This window comes from Ochotona curzoniae, unplaced genomic scaffold (genome assembly GCF_017591425.1).
Source record: "Ochotona curzoniae isolate NIBS_2020 unplaced genomic scaffold, NIBS_Ocur_1.0 contig_43, whole genome shotgun sequence".
Classification (NCBI taxonomy): Eukaryota; Metazoa; Chordata; class Mammalia; order Lagomorpha; family Ochotonidae; genus Ochotona; species Ochotona curzoniae.
Window position 1 is genome coordinate 29887292 of NW_024466218.1, and position 21666 is coordinate 29908957.

Consider the following 21666-nt stretch of genomic DNA (forward strand, 5'->3'; position numbering starts at 1 on the left):
TGTCCAGGCCATGCCAGCAGGAGGGCTGGAGACAGATTAAGGTGACATGTTCTGCGACAAGGGCTCGCCTCAGCAGAGCAGCTGGCAGCTTTGGGCCTCTGTTCAGCAGATGGCTCAAATCAAACTGCACAGGAATGAGGCTGGTAACTAGCATGCAGGCATGTTACCTGCTAAGATGGCAGAGCTCTTGTGGAAGAGGGCTTTGCTGCCCCTTTCTCTCAGATCCATTGAACACCAGACCAGTCTTATTAGAAAAAGAAGCCCACCTCAAGAGCCCACCCCCCATGCTACTGAAGGCATGGACAGAACCATTAGCTCTTGGGGGGCTCCCCATTCAAACTCCTCCACCCCCCAAATACCATGACTGCCCGCAGGGATGGCTGGGAGCTCCAGGCATCAGAAGTAATTCCAGTGACGAAAGTGCATGTGTTGGGGGTACTCCAGGGCCAAGTTAATGGGGCCGAAGTTATAGTTGACCCTCCTATTCGGCGTAGGGGGCACGAAGGGGACTGCGATGGGTCTTGTGTTCAGTAGAAAGTTGTTGGGCATGGGCCAAAAGAGCGGCTGTAAGAAGGGCTGCTGCGGGAAGTGTGGCCGTCTGTAGTGTGGCATCTGTGGCGGGTGCAGGATCCGCACCAGAGGCCTGGGCAAGGCGTCCTGTCTCGACACCTTCACAGGGCGCTTCTCCAGCGGGGGGCCGATACGTTTGAATGTGTTTTCTCCATTCCTCTTTTTCTGTTCCTCCTCGGCCTCCTTCCGGATTTCCTCAATTGCCTTCTCATCTTCTTCCGTGGGGTCAGTCCAGAGGGAGCACCTGGAACACTGTTGGCAAGGGGCTCCCGGCTTGCGTGGGTGCTGGCAGAAGTGGTCGTACCCACTGATGGGCTCTCGGCAGAGGTAGCACATCAGGGCACCACAGCGGCAGGACATGTGGTTGCAGCCCTCAGATTTGATGAGGCCAGTCCCACACCTGTGGCATTTTCTAATGCAGGCAGCAGCCATTTTCTCTTCAATGAAGGTTCGGAACTTGGTATCATCCTTCCCAGCCAGCTCTTCACAGGTGAGACCATCATGTACTTTCCAGAGCGCCCGGCAGTTTCGACAGGTTTCCTTTCGGCAGTGTGGGTTAGGACAACTGAATTTCCTCACGTCATTGTCCAGCACAGCACGGAAATTACAGGAGGGACACCTGACCAGCTCGCTGGCAAAGGCTGCCGCGACCTCCTCCTCGGCTAACCGTTCGTAGTACTTGGACAGGATGGTCTGCGGAAGCACCTTCTCCAGTTCATTGGTCGGGAACAAACACGTGCAGCTGCCTTCCATGCAGCTGAGCTCCGACTTTCCAGCCCCGAAGACTGCCTCTTGGGCGTATCTAACGAGACACTCTTTGCAGAACAAGTGAGCATCCATGCACTGGGTCAGCTCTTCAAATGGAAATTGCCCGTAGCAGCAGCGGCACTCTATCAGCTGGCTGTCTTTTTTATACTGTTCTTCATTCATCTGCAGGGCCAGCAGAAAATCTTCATGCTCTGCCATCTCTTTGACCTTCTGCTCATAGAACTCCTGCTCCCGCCGCACGGCCGGAAGCAGAGCCTGCCGGTCATAGGACCTAAAGTCTCGCCGCTTGTTTTCCAGAAAGAGCATCTTCTTTTCTATTTTGATGTCACCTTGTTCAAACTTGAAGTCCATGTAAGAAAATGGGCTCGTATTTCTTTTCTTTTTCCTTTTCCCGCTGGCTTTTGGTGCTGGTTCCTGCTGTTTTTTAATGGCATCAGAAAAGGCCTTGCGAGTGATTGCATAGTGTCCCTTGAACTTGCGCAGGGCCCACTTGATGTCCTGGCAGCTGATCATCCTGAAGTCGGTCATCAGGAGGTCAGCAGCTTGAAGGAAGCAGGGTTCGTCCAGAGGAGCCAATTGGGAATAGTCAAAGAAGTCCACTGCGTGGGGTTGTGTCTCATCTTGGCTGGCAAACAGGCTGCTGATGGGGTTCACCTTGACTCCATCTTCTCTCTTTGGATAATCTGAATTTTCCAGAAGAAAATTACAAAGTTCATTTAAATCGTAATGATTCTTCAAGTGAATTATTTCTTCAACATATCCATTTGCTACATCTGGAAACCTTGCTTCTGTTTCTTTTACTAGTAGCGCAATGAGTTCTTGATCCACTTTAGCAGGAGATGCTCCAGGTGGGAAGGCTGTCCCTGGCTCTTCGTCTTCCATTGTTAACTGCTGCTCTTCAACCCTTCTCGGAGGATGGGCAGCCTGCGGGAAGTGTGACCTGCAATGCCGCCCTGCTCTTCTCGGATTCACACGCTGCTCTGCAGGCCTTTCTTCTGCCAACCTTTCCAGATGTCACGACTGAGACTCCCCTGCATGAATGTAAAAGTTATCAAAACATGGTGACCTGTTCCAAAGGGATTGCCCCTCCGCTGGCTGGCTCGTGAGGCGCACAGGCTCGCTAACAGGTCACTCAGGAGTTACCCCACTCCCCTGAGGCTGCTGCTGCTCTGTCCCTGCCACAGCGCCACCCCATGCCTGTGCATAGTGCCCCACTGTCTTACCTGCCTCCCTCTGACAGAGAGGCTAATAGGGAAGTTTAAGCTATCCAGGAAAGAGTTGGTTGGCCAACAGATGCTCAGCCTGTACCATGGGTCAGGTTCTCTCTGGGACTGAGTTTTCTGATCTCCCTGCTTTTTGCTAGACTTCACTGGGGTTGGACAACCCATCTGATGCAAGATTCAGGTCTTTCTTGCTTACTGAGTTCATGGCGATTTCTCTGCTCACATTCCATTAGTTAGATGTTACCCTTCCTGAAACTCTTTGAAATCACACAAATTAGACATCTATACTTTTTTTTTTTTGACAACTGTAGCAGTAGCATCGCAATATAACAGTATTTTGCACCACTTGGCATTTGGTAGTACTTTTTCTGGATGCTATCAAGTATGGCAAGGTTTAAAATATATGGTAAAAATAGGATCTTTACATGATAATATACATTAGATTTTATTTATTCACATAAAAGTTTATAGATATGAATTAGCACATTGGTTAGGAATAATTGTCTAGAAAAAATTGATAAATAACATCCATGTCACTATTCATTAGAATTTTATCCTCCAGGATTTCTATACATGCAGGATGTTGAGCACAGATGGGATATTGAGAAAATGGGTTTTTAGTCTGTTACTATTGTCCAGACAAATAGGATATTGTTTTGTAAGCCTCTGGTTAGGTCATGTGGGTGGCCCCACCAGGAATTTCCTGGCCACAGACATTGGACTTGCTCTCAATTTTAGATTTACATTCTTTTGCTCCATAATTAGGACAAATTCCAGCGGAGTGATTGTTAGCAATATTAACGCCATAGTTTTTAGTTAAATGGAGTGTTCAATTGGGCCCAGCGCGATAAAAGTTCTTGCCTTGCATGTGCCAGGATCTCATGTGGGCACTGGTTAGTGTCTCAGCTGCTTCACTCCCCTTCCAGCTCCTTGCCTGTGGACTGGGAAAGCAGCAGAAGATAGCCCAAGGCCTTGAGACCCTGCACCCATGTGGGATACCTGGAAGCCCCTGGCTCCTGGCTTCAAATTAGCTTACTTCCGACCGTTGCTGCCATTTGGGGAGTAATCAGTGCAGGGAAGATCTTCCCATCACCTTCGCTTTGTAAACCTGACTTTCCAATGTACATACATATATACATAAAAGGAGGCACTTAGCATTGTTTAAGAAGGCAACCCAGTGTGCCACAATTAAAACATTTTTGAATAGCAAAGACTTGAATGTCCCTATATTATGGCAGGCTTTCAGATAACACATAAGATCTTCTGTTTCAGGCCCAGCATAGCCAAGTGGCTAAAGTTTTTATTTAACCAGTACGCTATCACCCTGGGCCCCAACAAAATCAATCTTGAAAAAAAAAAAAAGCCCTTCTCAGGCCTGGTGGTGTGGCCTAGCAGCTAAAGTCCTTGCCCTAAACGCGCTGGGATCCCATATGGGTGCCAGTTTTAATCCTGGCGGCCCCGCTTCCCATCCAGCTCCCTGCTTGTGGCCTAGGAAAGCAGTCAAGGACAGCCCGAAGCCTTGAGACCCTGCACCTGTTGGAGAAGGCTCCTGGCTTCAGATTGGCTCAACTCTAGCCGTTGTGGCCACTTGGGGAGTGAACCATTGGACAAAAGATCTTCTGTCTCCTCCTCAGTATATCTAACTTTGTAATAAAAATAAATAAATCTTTAAAGAAAAAAAAAGACTGTGCCTTGAGGAGATCCAAAGCTAACATAGGTAGGGGAAGGTTTGCGCATTGTCACATGGATGACTTTCCAATTACAATTTACAGTAAAATGGAGTTAAATTTAAAGATCTTACCTATAAATCTTACCTTTTTGCACTTCCTAATTATTTGTACCTTTCATAACAAGTCCTGTGATGTAATTCATTAACCAATTATCCATAAGAGACTGATTGCTTATAATCACCTGAGATTATATCCCCTTTATCACTGTTAATGTTACTGCCCGTAAGTAATGGGGATCCAGTGCTTATTGTACTTTCACTAGTGCCACATGGGACACACGCTGGCAGCTGTTCCATCATGAAGATTGTGGACACTCTTGACCACCCAAACGTCACACTGCTACCTTTGTCACATGTTTACTTCATGTGGATGAAGGTTCACTATTTTTTCTCCCCAGGGCAGACTGTGCACACTGCCTCTGTATTTAAAGGGATCCATAATGGAAGGATAGCAGAATTATGTGCACAAATAGAAGCAAAGGGAAGTTATGTCTCCACGCAGGCAGTACAAGGACGGACCCTCAGCGAAATGGCCGATTATGTCCTGACGGTTGAATGTTGGACTGCCTACATTGTTGGGAGACATCTCAGGACAGCATGACGGACTTGGGACCTGGAGGGGCGATCAGTGGGGAGGGGAGGAAATTTAAGGAAGAGGAGAGACCCCAGTGCCTATTAAACTCTGTCGTGAAACAATGAAAAGTTGTGATGGATTCTTATTTACAGGTTTATTTTTTTTTTCTTGACTAAGTGTAATTGGAAAAAGCAATCGCAGCTCAGGTTTCCAGGTGGCCTTGATCAGATTTAAGGGCGAGGCAGCTGGGCGGGGACCTTCATCCCATCCTCCTTTTATTCACCAGATGATTCTGATAAGTCCTGTGATTTTGCTGTTTTAACAGGGAAGTTTTAGTTTTGTTTTTATTTTTTCGAAGATTTATTTTTATTTTCATTGGAAGGTCAAAAATAGAGAAGGGGATACAGAGAGAAAAATCCTGTCTGCTGGTTCTCTCCCTAGATGGCAACAATGGCCAGAGCTGAGCTCTGAGCTAATCCAAAGTCAGGAGCCAGGAGCCTCCCCTACATCTCCCACACGGCTGCAGGGTCCCAAGACTTTGGGCCATCCTCCACTGCCTTCCCAGGGCACAGGCAGGGAGCTGGATGGGACGTGGAACAGTGGGACATGAACCAGCACCCACGTGGGATCCCAGCAGAACCAACATGAGTGTTCCAGCTGTTAGGCTACCACATTCAGCCCAAGTTTTAGTTTCTTTTCCAGCCACAATGCTGTGGCATCTCCCATTAGGAGAGTCTTTCTTGAGTTTTCTATCTTCTATCTGTAGTATAAGGCCTTTCTCTTTTTTAAAAAAGATTTATTTCATTTTCATTGGAAAGTCAGATATACAGAGAGATGGAGAGACAGGGAGTAAGATCTTCCATCCACTGGTTCACTCCCCAAATGGCCCCAACAACCAAAGCCAGGAGCCTCTTCCGGGTCTCCCATGTGGGTGAGGGTTCCAAGGCTTTGGGCCATTTGGACTGCTTTCCCAGGCCATAAGCAGGGAGCCAGACGGGAGGTGGGCCGCTGGGATTAGAACCGGCAACCCTATGGCATCCTGAAAGGTTCAAGGAGAGGACTTTAGCCACTGGACTACCCTACCACCCATGGCCTTTCATTTTAGCTGCATTTTGGTAGTGTCTCCTGTTCGGTTCTCCTTTTCCATTCTCCTAACCAGTCCTCTGAGGCTTTGCCTTTTTTTTTTTTTAGCTGTATTGCGGCAGCCTTTCCTGTTAGGAGTACCTCATAGGTTCCCTTTCTCTTTCTTCCTCATCTGTACAATGGGGCATATTTTCTTAGGCATCTCTTCCAAGTGCCCCTTCTTAAACTATAACAGGACTGCTCCATTTTCCATCCAGTACTCTGCCTGTGGCCTGAGTAAGCTCCTGGCTTCGCATGGGCTAAACTCAGCTCCAGCCATTGCTGCCACTTGGGGAATGATGCTTCTGTCTCTCCTTCTCTCTGCAATTCTAACTTTCCAATTAAAAAAATTAATAAGTCTTCAAAAAACACTTCAGCAGGACCTGGCACAATAGCCTAGTGGCTAAAGTCCTTGCCTTGGATGTACTGAGATCCCATATGGACACTGGTTTGTATCCTGGTGGCCCCACTTCCCATCGTGTTCCCTGCTTGCAACCTGGGAAGGCAGTGGATGGCCCAAAGTTCCTGACTCCTGGCTTCGGATCAGCTTAGTTCCAGCCATTGCAGCCACTCAGGGAGTGAATTAGCACGCAGAACTTCTCTGTCTCCTCCTCTCCACACATCACACTTTCCAATAGAAACAAATAAATTTTTAAAAGCAACAACAACAATAGCCTCTAAGCAACAAAGCAATTGCTGCCTAGTTACCTTTGCTCCACTTTTCACTAAAAAGTTCTGTACCAGCCCGGCGCGGTGGCCTAACGGCTAAAGTCCTCGCCTTGAACACACCAGGATCCCATGTGGGCACCGATTCTAATCCCGGCAGCTCCACTTCCATCCAGCTCCCTACCTGTGGCCTGGGAAATCAGTTGAGGACCACCCAAAGCCTTGAGACCCTGCACCCACATGGGAAACCTAGAGGAAGTTCCTGGCTCCTGGCTTCGGATTAGCTCAGCTCCAGCCGTTGTGGTCACTTGGGGAGTAAACCGCCCGACAAATGATCTTACTGTCTCACCTCCTCTCTGTAGATCTGACTTTGCAATACAAATAAATATTTTAAAAAGTTCTGTACAAGAGAAATAAAATATTGCACTCTACACTGATTCTGGCCCACATTCCCACTTACCTCTTCCTGTTGGTGTCTCCGTCACACTTTCGAACTGCTTTCAAGTCCCTGTTCGGGTGTCTGGTTGGTTGTCTGGCATCAATGAACTGGGGTATGGAACTGATTCACACAGAGACCGTGCGATGATGGTGAAGAGGAAGTTGACTGAAAGCAACAGGCTTTTAAAGACCGAGGGTCACATAGGATAAGGGTGGGATTGATATGTTTACAAAGCAAAAGCAAGAGGGAGTTCCCTTATGCCATCTTGGAGGCAATTCTGTTTTGTAAACTAGGCCAACAGATCAAATCAATTGTCTTCCGACAGAGTCCCTCAATTCCTCCCACACCCCTGCCTTTCATTGTTATGTAAACCAGCCCTGCAGATCCAATCAGTTGTCCTGCCACGGTACACAATACACACAGAAGAGATTTGCACAGAGACCTGCAACTCCGGAGTGCCAAGTGATCCCTGTGATCCCAACACGAACACGAAGATACATGGCTGACATCATTTGTTCCCTCCCAAAAGAAGCAGCTACACTGTCAGCTGATTACTTTTTCAAAATTGAAAACATTTAATAAATGTAAAGCATCTATTGTTTACAATACATTCTCACATGTATTATATAATCCATAATTCAATGCTACACTTTGAAAAAAAAAAAGATTTATTCATTTTTATTCAAGGCGAGGACTTCAGCTGCTAGGTCACCGCGCCAGGCCCAATGTGGGGTTTTTAAATCACGATGTTTCATTAGTCAGTACGAACGGCAAACAACCATCTTAGCTACAATGAAGGCATTTCTCCAGTGGATCTACACAGACGGTATCTGAGACAGCTTACTTCCACGCTTTTCATGGTCATGCTATAGATGCAGGAAAGATGCTCAATCCCATGTGATTGACTTTTGTTATTGACAAATGGAATTCTGCACCGGTGAATATAAGAAAGTTGAATTATGTGAGAGGCAGCTTTGTAAAGATACAGAGATTCCAATGTATTTTGGTTTTTGAAAATTAAAAAGAATTTTAGCAGTCTGAGTGTGTCGAACATGGCATTCTACTGCTCAGAGTGCTTCCAAAACCAGCACGTTCACCTCTGGGGCTTTCCAAGCAGAAGTTTTAAATCCTCTAATCTCTTTTGAAAATAGAAGGTGGTAGTGTTGGAAACATGCCAGGAGTAAGGCTTGGTATTTCTCATGAAGTGCCCCAGTGAAAGTACCTACTCCTCTAGGCAGTTCCTTTTGCCAGCTGGACCACAGCTTCTTCCAGAAAGCTGTCTCCAGATTCCAGATAACAAGAGGCCAGAACATTCACGCTTACTATGTACTTGTCTTCAGGCCTGTACTGTGACCTAGCACAGTATGCAGGGGGAACGGAACCGTGCCCTCTCACCTTCCATATTAAGTGGAAGAATTTTATCTGAGAACAGATTCTGGTGAGTTGTAAAGGCATATTATAAACTGAGTCATCACTTAAAAAAAAAAGGAAGTATATAAAATAAGCTAACAGTGGAGAGAACATAGTCCAGAAATAATCTGAAAGAAGGGAGCAGAGCAAGAAAAAAGGAATAAAGAGCAAATGGCAAAATGGCAGACTTAAGCTTTATCAGATCAATTCACATTAAATGTAAATGGGCCAATAGAAAGGCAGAGATTGTGAAACTGAACACAATAAAAGACTCATTCGTTCTTTTGTTCTATTTAAAAAGATATAGATACACACACATATGTATTTATTTAAAAGGCAGAGTTAATACAGAGAGGGGGACAGAAACAAAGAGAAAAAGCAACTTCTCCATCCACTGGTTCAATCATCAAATAGCCACATCGTCAGGGGATAAGCCAGGTTAAAGCCAGGAACCAGAAATTCCTTCCAGTTCTCCAACCAAGGACTTTTCCAGGTAATTACCAGGGAGGTGCACTGCAAATGGAGCAACAGGAATCAGCATTCACCTGCAGATACGTGGAATGTTGGAGCTGCAGCTGGCGAGTAAAACACGTACTTTATAGGAAGATGAATCTGCTGTCATTAATCACAAAATAGACTTCAGAATCTGAAATCTCACCCACATGGGAGCAATGCTCCATGTTGTGGCTCTAATCAGTTTTTAAAACCTGGGGTGGGTGAGGGATGAAACGAAACAACTTAAGGGGATCATAGGTTCTTGTTATCAGTCAGCATTTCCACATTTTTCAACAAGTAGACAGAAAATCACTAGGACAGGCCCGGCGGCGTGGCCTAGTGGCTAAAGTCCTTGCCTTGAACACGCAGGGATCCCATATGGGCACCAGTTCTAATCCCAGCAGCTCCACTTCTCATCCAGCTCCCTGCTTGTGGCCTGGGAAAGCAGTTGAGGACGGCCCAAAGCCTTGGGATCCTGCACCGGTGTGGGATACCCGGAAGAAGTTCCTAGCTCCTGGCTTTGGATCAGCATAGCATTGACCGTTCCGCTCACCTGGGGAGTGAATCATCGGACGGAAGATCTTCCTCTCTGTATATCTGACTTTCCAATAAATAAATAAGTCTTAAAAAAATAAATGAAGAAAGAAAATCACTAGGATGTAATGGGCCCAAAATAAGGCAGGCAGATGGTTCTGGTACTGAAGGGTTTCAAAACAACGTACTCTATTAGCATGCAGCAAGTATCTTACAAACAGTACCGGGGTCCCAGAACGTGAGCAGGAAATGAGAAGCGACAGGCACAACAGAAGGCACAGGGTTAGTTCCAGAGAGCAAAATGGTCCCTGATGTGGTGGCGCTGAAAGCTGATGTCAAGCGGGAGAGCTGGGTGCGGGTGGGTAGGCAGGAATGAGGGCAGAGATCACAGCTGGAGGAGAGGGCCACACAGGAGGCCGGGCGGATGGCCCGTTGCATCCGCAGTCTCTGATACCTCGCCTGAGGAGTCTCCTGTCCTTAGTAACAACCTCCCCAAGGCCGGGCCTGGCAGGAGCGGGCTGCCCTCATTTCCAGGAGGCCGGCCCCGCCGGGCCTGGAGCGCAGGAAGGCCGGGAGTTAGGAGCGTGAGAAGACCAGCCAGAGCTGGTAGCTGGCCAGCCGGCCCGCCACTCCGGACTGTCAAGGAAGAACGCCCGCGGGCCGCGTCGCGCGCCCAGGGCCGCCTGGCCCAGGGAGCGGCCCAGACAAAGGAGGCATTGAGCAAGGTGAACACTCCCGAGGGGCCGGGGCAGCAGAGGCCGGCTGCCCCGGCGGCCGCGCCCCACGATCGGCCACCACCTGGCCGGCGCCGCCCGGCCGGAGGGGGGCGCAGGGTCGGCGCTGGCGCCGGGGCAGGTGCCGGGGCGGGGCGGCGCGCGGCGGGGCGGGACGAGCCGGGCCTGGGGCGGCCGCGCCCACGGGGCCACAGGGGCCGCAGAGGCCGCGGCGCGCAGCCGGCCCGCACCGAGCCATGGCCCCGCGCGCCCGGCGGCGCCGCCCGCTGCCCGCGCTGCTGGCGCTGTGGACCCTGCTCGCCCCGCTGCAGGTAAGGAGCCGCTGCCTGCCGAGCCCGAGCCCGGCGCGCCGAGGCCCGTTTCCTTCCTGAAGTCTCTCCGGGAGGGACCCAGGCGCGGAGCCCCGGGGCTACGTCCTGGAAACCTGGGGACCTCGCCTGCTGTTTCCGAGCCGTGGGTGACAACCTGGACTTTGCTGGAGAGTTAAAGGGGTGGGGGAGCTAAGTGGTAGTCGCGGGGTGCCGGGGTGCAGATCCGGGAGGCTTAGGGGACCCCGCTCCTCAGACACGCTCTCTTCCAAAAGCTGCTTTGGGGTGATATTTACTCTCCAACACCGTCTTGAGCACCTGCTGAATGCCCGTGCCCGCGCCGAGGACGCGGCGGGCTGGGAGCCGAGACAGACCACGCCCCCGTGGGAGCGGGGTCCCGGCCGGGCCTCTGTCCTCGGGGCCCTGAGCGCGTCCCTGGCCCGGGCCTCTGTCCTCGGGGCCCTGAGCGCGTCCCTGGCCCGGGCCTCTGTCCGCGGGGCCCTGAGCGTGTCCCTGGCCCGGGCCTCTGTCCGCGGGGCCCTGAGCGCGTCCCTGGCCCGGGCCGCACAGTCCCCGGCCGCCTGCAGTGGTGCGCGGAGCTCCCCGCGGAAACTCGGCTTGCACGTTTCTACCAAGGAGTTGCCCGGCTTTCTTTCTGTCTCCTCCGTTTCTGCAGCCCCTTCGCCCGTCCGACTGTCCCCCGGCAGCCGTTTGAGGTCTGTCAGTTCTGGGGCCGAGGAGCCGGGGAGTTGCGTGTTCCTTTGAACTCTTTGAAGCCCGAGTTAGGGTCTAATATTTGGGCGGCTGGAGAAAAGCAGGTTACGCACGCTCGACGCGTCCAAGAGCTCGGTGCTCTGCGCCTTCGCGCGGGCTGGCAAGGGGCAGGAGCCCCCCTCTGCTCTCTCTGGGGCTTCTGGACCCTGCACGCCCTTGGGCAGGGAACCCACAGATCCAACTGGAACGCCCCAGAGGGGAAATTTCCACCCTGAAAAAGCCCTGATGCCCTTGGTCCCTGAAATAGGGGCGGGGGAGGGTGCTCCTGGTGCAGACCCCACCCCTGGCCTCAGGAGCGCCCCTGGCAGACAAGGGCTTCCAGCCTATGTCCCACGGGGGCAGGATATTGCGGGGATGTGGGGGGAGGGGGGGTGGTGGGGCTGCCCATTTTGCTGAGCAGGTAGATCCCTCAGTGTGGTTTCCAAGCACCGCAGCGAACCTGTTGTGGGCTCCAGGGAAACCCTTGGTCCTGGAGGCTCCACAGAGGGAAGGATGGGGGTGGCTGGTTTTCATGGTGTCTTCAGAAGCTGCCTGGAGCTCACTGCGGACCAGGGCCCCGCGGGTGAAAGGAGATAGAGGCGTGCAGGGATCCTCACCAAGATTCCTTCCACTTCATTCCCAGCCTTGGGCTGCTTAGAGGGCAAGGAAGGCGGAAAAGCCCAAGGCGTTTTTCACGTTTGCACCTCACGTGTGTTCTTCCTGAAGTGTTCCACGGGCTGAACCGGTGCTGCCTTGTTTGAACTAAGAGCCTGTGGCTTCATGGCGTAGCCGGCACCCGAGAAAGAGCTGCTTGGGCAGGGTTGGGAAAGCAGCTCACTTGGCACACTGCATCAGATGCCGTTTTCCCCTATTTTAGCCAGTTCATAAAAGCATGAATTTCAAACTTTCTTTTTTTTGGGCACCAAAATAGGCTTAGCCTATCATTTGTTTTTCCACGAACTTTTTCAAAGACCTTTATCTATTCGTGTGTGAAATGCCTTAGGTTCTGGGACTAACAGGCAATGGTGTTGGAAATAAGTCTGTTTCCCCACACCTTTGAACAAATACCGTTTCTCCCGCGGTCCTCCCGAGCCCGTTTGGATCCGGTGTGTTTTGAGTTACATGCAAGCTTTTGCCTCGGTCAGCTCCAATCGATTGAGCCTGGCTTGCTGTCCTGCTTGTTTTATTTTGTGCCAGGCATCTCATCTGTGAATCTGTTCTCTCTGAAAAGGTGAAGTAGACAAAGTGTTATATTATTGTCTTCCAGAGATAACTGTGTTTTCAAATGCTGGGATACCTGCTGCTTTGGTCCACCTGTTTTATTTCAGAAGTTCAGGAATTTCACTAACAGTCGCTGAAGCCTTGAATGCTCACCCTTGGGGCAAGAAGGGGGATTGGCTTTACAGGACAGTGATCAGAAAGTTGTCTAGAAAGGGTTGTGTTCCTGTTGTGTGGATTTAGATGTGCTGAAAAGCCCTGTTCACTTTGGCCTGTGGCTCCGTCCCTGTCGGCCTGCCTTTGTGAGGGAGTTTGTTTCCAGAGGTAAGTAAGAAAGTATAGCTTAGCCCATTCTTGGTTAAAGGTAGTTGGTTGCACCCAGCCCTACCTGCTGCTCCGAGGTTTTCCATGACTTGAAGGCAGATGCAGTGGAACCTAGGCCGGCTGTGCTGAACCGCCGTGGAGCCTAGCATAGCGGAGAGATGGGCATCCTGGAATGACTGTGGAGCAATAGAGCAGTGGATGGGAAGAAATGTAGCGTGGAGAGAGAAGGAACCCGGGCCACCTGGGAGGAAGAGGCGGCTGAAATAGTCATGGAAGGCCAGCCAGGCAACCGAGCTGCAGAGAGGAAATGATTACGGGATGCATGCAGAGGGGTGCGAGGGCAAGGCTTGTGCCAGGCCCCCATGACCCTCTCCGGAGCGTAGAGCTGGTAACTCAAAAAGTCCCACCATTGTAGTGCTGGGATAACTTGCAGGTAGCCCTCGTGGAGGTGGGGGGGGGAGACGATGAGAAGTAGACTAAAATACCTGTAAAAAGCTGCAGGGAGACCCCTGCCAGGAGACCCCCTGGGATGGGGCTGGGGTGCTGGGGCAGGATGGGGGTGCTTGCGCCTGTGCTGCCCTCTCGTGCAGGGGGGCCGTGGGGCCCCAGGAACACCGTCCCTGGGAACAGGGCCACATGGGATGGGGCCTTTCAGTCCCTGTTGGTGATCAAAATTTCACCCACACCTCCTGTTGTTTCCTTTCCCCACCGAGCCCCCACACACAAGCACATGCCCGTGTTGATAAGGAAATACGAACTTGCCTTTTTCGGTTTATCTACCAGTAATTGTGACACCGGGAAAACTGAAACAATAAGGATATGTCTTTGTAGGTCAATAAATCAGTGTTTTATGAAGCCATGAACAGGGGAGTTCCAAACCTGGGGCCTTCTTTGCACAAAGTGTTGTTTTAAGAAGGTGGAGTGTAAGCTTCATCTACCGTGTCAGTGTTAAACTGCCTCACCCTGGCTTTTCCTATTTTGGAAGCAAATGGGGGTGGGGCGATGGTGTAGGTGGTGTTTTTCCCACCAAATGTGTCCAGTGAGTGGCAGGAATGTTGTCTGTGCTGTTTTGGTTTGTCTTTTCTGGTTTTTGAGGATGGGAATCTACCTGCTGTCCCAAAGGCCTGTGGCTGTCCAGGTGTTTCGTATCCCAGCACAGGCACCACCCAGCCAGATAGGTGGTGTCTCCCTGCAGTGCTCTGCTAAGCAGGAGATTGTTCCTCCCAACACCTTGGCACCCTCTGCCTGGTTTGTGTTTCCTGCCAGCTCATCCCTTGCCCTCCCCCTGCCCATCAGAAGCATGGCACTCAGAGAAGGCAGGAGGGAACACCCGGCCTTGACGCGCCTGAAGGTCTTGAGGTCCAAGGTTGCATGGGCACTGGAGGTGGCACACAGTCCCACGCCTCTGTCCTGATTTTGGGGAAAATGCCCTAGGTCTGTTTCCTGTCTGCGAGGTGTTGGGGCTCGATTGCTGCCTCACCACACCCCCTCCCCACCCCCCAGGCCTGGCTGCCACAATCTTGAGTTCCTTTTGCTCTGGACCAGGACGCCCCCAGGCAGCAGTCAGCTTGCATGCTGACAACTTTGCTCCATATTGACACTGTCAGCCTATGACTGCTGGCGATGGTGACATGCAAGGCCTCAGATCTGCTCATGAGAACTCAGGCTAAATTTGTGCTCAGTGCATTTATTTGGCAATAAATTGACAGTTGGCACTGTGCTTTGGGACACTCTACAGTGGGTTGAATGGGCAGAGACCAAGGTCACGGCCCCTGTCTTTTGGAGACTGGAAGTTGCTGCGGGGGGGGGGGGGGGGGGCGGGGGCGGCAGACAATAAAGAAACAGCGGGACAGGAACCCTGGAACTGTTTTCAGCTGATGTGGGCCTCTATACTGCCACCCAGGAGTGTAGGGGAAGGCCTCCTGTCCTCCTTCCTGGCTGGGGGTCTCCAGATGGCTGGTGGCAGGAACAGCTGGGCCAGGGGCGGGGTTGCCTTACAGGAGAGAGTGCAGGCACTGGGCTTGGAGCCTGGCAGAGCGGAAGGCAGAGGCCAGCGCTCAGAGGCTTTTTGTGCAAGTAAAATAGTTCAGATTTAATCTAGGTGAACTGTGGAAGCAGGGCGGAGATGGGGGTGGAGTGGGGGTGGGTGGGGAACATGGTCAGATTTGTGTGTCACAGGGAACTGTCTAGGGGTGGGGCCAGAGGACCCATAAAGAGGCCCCTGCTTTAGGCAGCGAAGAGCTACAATTGGCCTGGGTCAGGTCAGGGCAGTGGTGACAGAAGCAGAGACTAGAGGCGGGGCCCAGAGCACTCTGCTGGGTGCTTTGCTAGGTGTTGTGGTGTAGGGCACAAAACCCGTGGGCTAGATCCATTATGAAAAAACAGACCCTGCTGAACAATTGGGTTTTAATTTTCACAGTTTATTTGTCCAAGTGAGACTACCCAAATTGAAGTGAAGAATACTTACCCCTTCTCCCCATCCCCACCCCACCCCCACAAAGAAAAGCCCACCATGGGAGAAGGATGGAGTGTAGGCTATTGGATCACAGCTTCAGAGACAAAGGGCCTGCGACCATGGAGTATAAATGAGCTGCAAGCCCCTGGAACCTGGGGCTGGCAGGCAGTGTGTGTGCTGTGCAACATAGAGCGCCGTTGCCGGAACCAGATGAGCCCTAGCTGCCGTGAAAAGTCCAGGAGAGGGTCGGAGTGTGGGGGCTCCCTGCAGAGGGCTTGGTGGCTGGCGAGCCCCAGAGGCTCTCACCCCGAGCAGGTGTGGCCTGACCTGTGGTCTCCCCACACTGCCCTCCTGTGTGTCCCCTGCCTGTCCAAGAAGCTGTGTTTATATTGGACTCCTCGTGCGGCCAAGACCTGTTGCCTGCATGAGGCACATTTTCCTGGCAGACTGCTGTTGCCTTCCTCTCTGACGTCCCCCCGCCCCAACATCCTAGTCCGGGAGCTGACCCCAGGGCCCCTCTGGCACGAGTGGAGTCAGACTGCTGCCAGGATCCCGAGTGGCAGGAAGGAGGGACTGCACACACGACCCTTTCCGTTCATCAGAGCAGACGTAGCTTATGACATTTCCTGTTCAAAGTGTTGAGGGTATGAGAGCCACTTCCTCAAGCTATCGAAAATTTGAAGACTTTCCAAATAAAAATGAGGAAGAAAAACTCCCATGAGCTTTTGGTGGTTGTGATGGCTAAGCTGGGCAAGTAGGGAAAGATGACATGTGTGTGGCATTGCCTCGAATCCCACATGGTGCTTGCTGGTGTGGGATTCTTGTCCCTTCCACCCAGATGGGAAATGAACCACTTCCCCAGGATGTCATTTAGCAACAGGACCAGCTGTGGAGTGCAGATCCATGTAGAAGATCCGCTTAGAGCCACGAGCAGGTTCACCTCTCAGACCTGCCTGGCAGTGGAGGACCTATTCCATTTTGAAAGCCCAGTAGAGTTCATTCACAACCACTTGCTAACCCACATCGTCATCTAATAATAATTCCTAATGCCAGAAACTTCCATAAGTGGACCTAAACCTGATATGTCACAATTTCCTCAAATCTGTTCTTTAATAAGGGTAAAGACCAGTTGGTCAATGTCTTCTTTATTTTAATATTTCTATTGTTGAAGATTCTCAGCCCACAACTTCCGCTTCCCTGGGGTTATTCATTCCAGTTCCTTTAACCTTTGTGTAAGCTTTTGTCTCCTTTCAATGTGCTGGATCTTTAATTATGTATTTACTAGCGAAAGGGTAAGGGGAATGCAAAGCCAAAATAGACCCACAGACCCCAACCTCGGGTCGAGGACCCAGCAGCCTGTGTCCCTGAGAACTGTCAACCCAGCGAGGAAGGTCAGACCCCAGGCTCTTCCTTCCTGGCAAAGTGGGCAGAAGAGCAACACATGAGCCAGGCTGAAGCCTGCCGCCCAGACCTCAATCTGGCTTTCTCATGTGAGGGCAGGGGCCCAAGTAAATGAGCCATCGCCTGTTGCCTCCCAGGGCGCCCATTAACCGGGAGCTGAGATGACACTTAAACCCAGGCAGGGAAATAGTGAGATGGAAGAATGGCTTTGATATGGAGTGTTGGGCAGTTCATGTTTGATCTAGTCCTGGAAGCGTAGGCATGATTTTGAGAGGAAAAAAGAGTGGAGACGGGGTGGGTAGAGATGAGATACAGCCTGCATGAGAGAATCCTGTCTCGCTTGGCGCCTGGAGCTCAGGCCAGTGAAAGGGACCTGGCGAGGCTGAGCCAGCTGGGAACCGGTGCGTGGGGTACCTACATCCCATGTCTAAGCATCCTGATTCCAGCCCCAATCCCTCGGCTTCTGATCCAGCTTCCTGCTAATGCACACCCTGGAAGGCAGCGGGTGATGTCTCAATGACGTGGGTCCCTACTACCACCGTGGGAGACCCTCACTGAGTTCCAGGTTCCTGGCTTCAGCCTGGTCTAGCACTGGCTGGCTTTGGCAGACATTAGCAGAGTGAAAAAACTTTCTCTTTCGCTCTGTCTGGCCTTTCAATAAAATAAGAAAAAAAAAAAAGAGCTAACTGGGGAAGGACTTGGGTCTGAGTCACAAAGATCTTTGCACCCTCAAACCTCAGGAATCAGGACCAGTTCTCTAGCTGTGGTCCCTGGAGCTAGTGTTGTGTACCCGGGCCCTCACACCTGCAGGCTCAGAAACTGAGGAGTTGTTGACCCACTGTCGTGGCTTGGCACCCTCTCCTGTACTCTTGATGGAGACTGGCTTGAGAAGCAGGGCTGGTGAGCCATGAAGAGAAGGTCTGAGGTCAGCCCCAACACAGTCTCTTGGGATTCATATATTGCTTGCACCTGCTGTTGTTGCATCCCTTCTGTGTACCAGGCATAGGCTCGCTGCTTTGTCATGCTTGCTGTACCCTCACAGGCAGGTGAGAACCGAGGCACAGGCAGCCTGAGTGGGGCTGCACAGCCGGCAAGTGGCGGAGCTGGAGCTGCCTCCAGGGACACACTGCAGGGCTCCAGCTCTTCCTTCCGTCTCCTGTCCACTGCTTTCACAGCCATTCCCTGAAGGGGATGAAGGCGAGGAGGGCTAGGTGATGGTGCTCTGGGCTGCTGGGACAGAAGCAGGCCTTGTAGCATGAGCAGTCCGCACTGGTCAGGCCGTGTCATCTGCTCCATGCTGCGCCCAGGGACAGCTTCCTGAGGCTTCGACTGTGAAGCAGAAATGAAAATGCCGCGTCTTTAAAGCTGACAAGATAGACGGGCAGCCAGAGCACCTGCACACAGGGCCTGCTCACTGTGGATCCCTGACTCAAGAGAAGTGTGGCTGGTGAATCATCTCTGCCACTTCCTGCAGCACAGGCTCCTCTGACTCCTCCATGTTCCCCCCGCCTGCCCCCCCAACACACACACCAGAGGCAAGCTGTGCTACTCCCCTGCAGAGCAGCCCACTGCCAGCCCCACTCAGGCAGACCTCGTGCCTCCACATATGGTTCTCCAGCACTGACACCTGCCTAGCCCAGTGCTGGATCTGGACATGGGGAAAAAAGCCTCCGGACCACAGCCCAGCATACACCAAGAAGACAAGGGTTGGCCCCCATAGTTTTTGAGGGATAGAAGGATCTGTCTGTCTAAAAGGCAGAAGGAAAGACAGAGACATGGATCTTCCATTCACTGGTTTACTCTCCAAACGGCCCCAACAGCTATTTTGGACCAGGCTGAACTCAGAAACCAGCAACTACCTCCTTGTCTCCCGCATAAGCAGCAGGGACCCAAGCGCTTGGGTCATCCTCTACAGGACACTAGATCAGAGGTGGAGCAGGGGACAGTACCCTGGCATAGTGGATTAAGCTTCTGCCTGTGGTGCTGGCATCCCTGGGCCCTGTTCAAATCCCAGCTCCTTCATTCTGATCCAGCTCCCTGCTGATGTGCCTGGAAAAGCAACAGAGGATGGTTCAAATCCTTGGGCCCTTGCATCCATATAGAAGATCTGGAGGAAGATCCAGGCTCCCTGGTTTGGGACTGATCCAGCTCCAGCAGGTACGAGCATTTGGGACGTGAACCAGTTGATAGAAGATCTCTGTCTCTCTCCAACACAAATAAATCTAACACAAATCTTAAAACAAAAATTTAAGTGGAACACCAGGACTTGAGTGACAGTTATATATGGGAAGCAGTATGCCAGGCCAGAGCTTGACTTGCTGCACACACTGCCACCACCCTCACCCTGGCCCAGTGTATCTTTTATTTTTTTAAGATTTATTTATTTTTATTGGAAAGTCAGTTATACAGAGAGGGACAGAGACAGAGAGGAAGATCTTCCATCATTCATTCACTCCCCAAGTGGCTACAGTGGCTGGAGCTGAGCCAATCTGAAGCCAGGAGCCAGGAGCTCCTCCAGGTCTCCCACGTGGCTGCAGGGTCCCAAGGCTTTGGGCCGTCCTCGACTGCTTTCCCAGGCCACAAGCAGGGAGCTGGATGGGAAGCGGGGGTGCCGGGATTAGAACTGGTGCCCATATAGGATCCCAGTGTGTGCAACACAAGGATTTTAGCCACTAGGCTACTGTGCCAGGTTGGCCCAGTGTATCTTTAAAGGTTCTTTATGTCTTAATCTTGGGATTCTGTCCTTGATCCAAATAGCCTAGGTTCCTGTTTTGATTTATCTCTTCCATGGCACAAATCTAAATCAGTTTTCATTACCAATGTTTAAAAACCCTCCCTAAATTATAGGGGAAAGTTCTAGTTGCAACAAGCTGTTTGAGCCTGTAGAGCGTCCAGGTTGCTGTCTGTGAGATGGGGAGATGCCAGCAGGGTTGGTGTTCCTCATGTGCGGTTACCAGAAATCCAAAGAGACCCCTCAAAGAACATGGCTGGCACCCCCAGCTTCAGCTTGATCCCATTTGTTTCAAATGATGAACCCGCTAAACACCCACCCATCCTTTTCTGATGGGTTCAGGTCATCTGCCCTGCACACAAGGCCCACCTTCACCAGGACATCCGTGGCCTGCTTTCCGTGTCACGTTACAGACTAGCCAAGCGCCCGAAGGCACAGCAGTTCCCTTAGTGTGTGGATGGTCTTCACGGTGAGGGGGGCAGGTTCCTGCGATCCAGCGCGCAGGTGGGGGCTTTCATTCCTAGGCATGAGTGACAGGCACTGACAGGAAGGAGTGGCCTGATTTTGCAACCTTCTCTTCCCTGCGTGTGTCTGAATTTGCCTGCAGCGGTGGAATCTTTCCAAGTTCAGACTGGATTCAGAATTCATAGGAAACTGGTATGGGCCTCAGTAGAGGGAAGTGAGGTGGTCTCAGGGATCCTCCGGTGAAAATGATTCATTCACCGAACAAGCATCTGAGCGTTCACCGCCTGTTGTGTCCAGCCGCTGAGCAGAGTCTCCATGCCTCGTAGGGAGGCAGGAAGGCGAGCTGTCCAGTCCTAGCGCACTGCCTGGCTCACAGGAATTTCCTGCGGCCCAGTTCTCCCATGGCCCTCACGGTGAAAGATGGAAGTCACTAGCGACAGGAGAGGCAGTTCTCAGCGTGTGTTACGTAGACTTCAGTGTTGTGAATGGATGAAAAGTTCTTGCTCTTTTATGTGGACTCTGTCCCATCCAGCTGCCCCCTCAGAATCAGCTTTAGGTAGATTTCCAGGTGCAATGCAGGATCCAGCAGTCCGGGGCTGTGGAGGGGAAGTCACATTCCCACTGCTGGGACAGAGCTGGGAGATCTGGTTAAATGCTGCTGGGTTTAGGTCTGTCTAGGGGTTTGGTTAACGATTATCATGGTGATTCCTGGGTGTGGCCCCATGAGGCAGATCTGAGTGGAATACAGGCTCGGCATGCTAGCTCCAGCACTTCATGGGCCAGAATCCCCAAAAAAGACTCCTGCCAGGAAGCGGGGGAAGGGGGTTGGGCTATGCCTGCTGTCACTGGGATTGGCAGTGAAGACAGAGGAAGGCATGGGCACAGCCTAGAAGCAAGGGCATGTGAGCGAAGATGGTGATCCACAGGCCTGCAGTGAGCCGTGGGCAAATAGCAGGTACAGGCGACACAAAAACCAGGCTGCATGAGCCTGCAGTACAGGGTGGACCGAGGGGAGCACACGGGAGGAGATGGGTTGCCAGCTGTGCAACAGGAAGAGCAACCTCAAGATGACACAGAAGCAGGAGACACCAAGCAGGAGTCTCAGCAGTCCAGGTGTGAGGGGAATCCCAAGTCAATCCCAAATATCGGGGTTCAGCAACTCCACATCTGCTCCAGGGCCCCAGGATTGAGAGGGACCACAGGGTTGCTGGTTGGGATGGCAGTGGAGGAGGGAGAGTTATAAGGAGAGGTCAGGGGGCTGGAGTGTGTTCAAAGCTGAGGAGCAGCCTGGGTGGGGCTGTTATCTAGAGGCAAGAGAAGCACCACTGGCCCATGGCTTTGGCATGGATATCATCTGACCTTCATCCCCACCACAAGGTCGTTAGAAATGCCTGAATCTGCACTGAAAACTCCTCCCCCAACACAGTTCCGTGTACACTTGAGAAGCCCTGGGTGTCTCCCCGAGAGCTGTCTGGGGCCGGCATGGAAGGGCAGTGCAGGCGAGGGGGGTGGTTTCCTCTGAGCACAATGGCAGCCTAGGGTCTTAGTGGATGGTGCGTCCCTAGTGAGGGATCCTGGTTCCCCTGAAGACCCACACCATCTCAGAGGCCAAGCACAAGGGTCCTTTGATTTCACTAACAGATGCAAGTTGAGATGAGGTTCTCATCTTAACGGTGTGCATTTTTTATTTTTATTGTTTTTTAAAGGCTTCCAGCCTGGGAGAATAAAGGAGCATTCAGTGGGCCCT

The 21666-nt window shown here is 51.7% G+C and overlaps 2 protein-coding genes across 2 annotated transcripts in view; one reads left to right on the plus strand and one right to left on the minus strand.

The window, feature by feature from the left end:
• Positions 1-396: 396 nt before the first annotated feature.
• Positions 397-2766, minus strand: LOC121159520 (E3 ubiquitin-protein ligase RNF216-like). Its single transcript, XM_040984675.1, has 2 exons — positions 2758-2766; positions 397-2262 (listed from the first exon to the last, which is right to left on the minus strand). The coding sequence occupies exons 1-2, from the start codon at positions 2764-2766 to the stop codon at positions 397-399; spliced, it is 1875 nt and encodes a 624-aa protein (XP_040840609.1).
• A 7734-nt stretch (positions 2767-10500) lies between these two features.
• The window catches only part of TNFRSF11A (TNF receptor superfamily member 11a), a 58836-nt gene continuing 47670 nt past the window's right edge, over positions 10501-21666 (plus strand). Inside the window, exon 1 of the mRNA XM_040984677.1 lies at positions 10501-10575. Within this exon, the coding sequence (XP_040840611.1) occupies positions 10501-10575 (75 nt within the window). The remainder of the gene's footprint in view (positions 10576-21666) is intronic.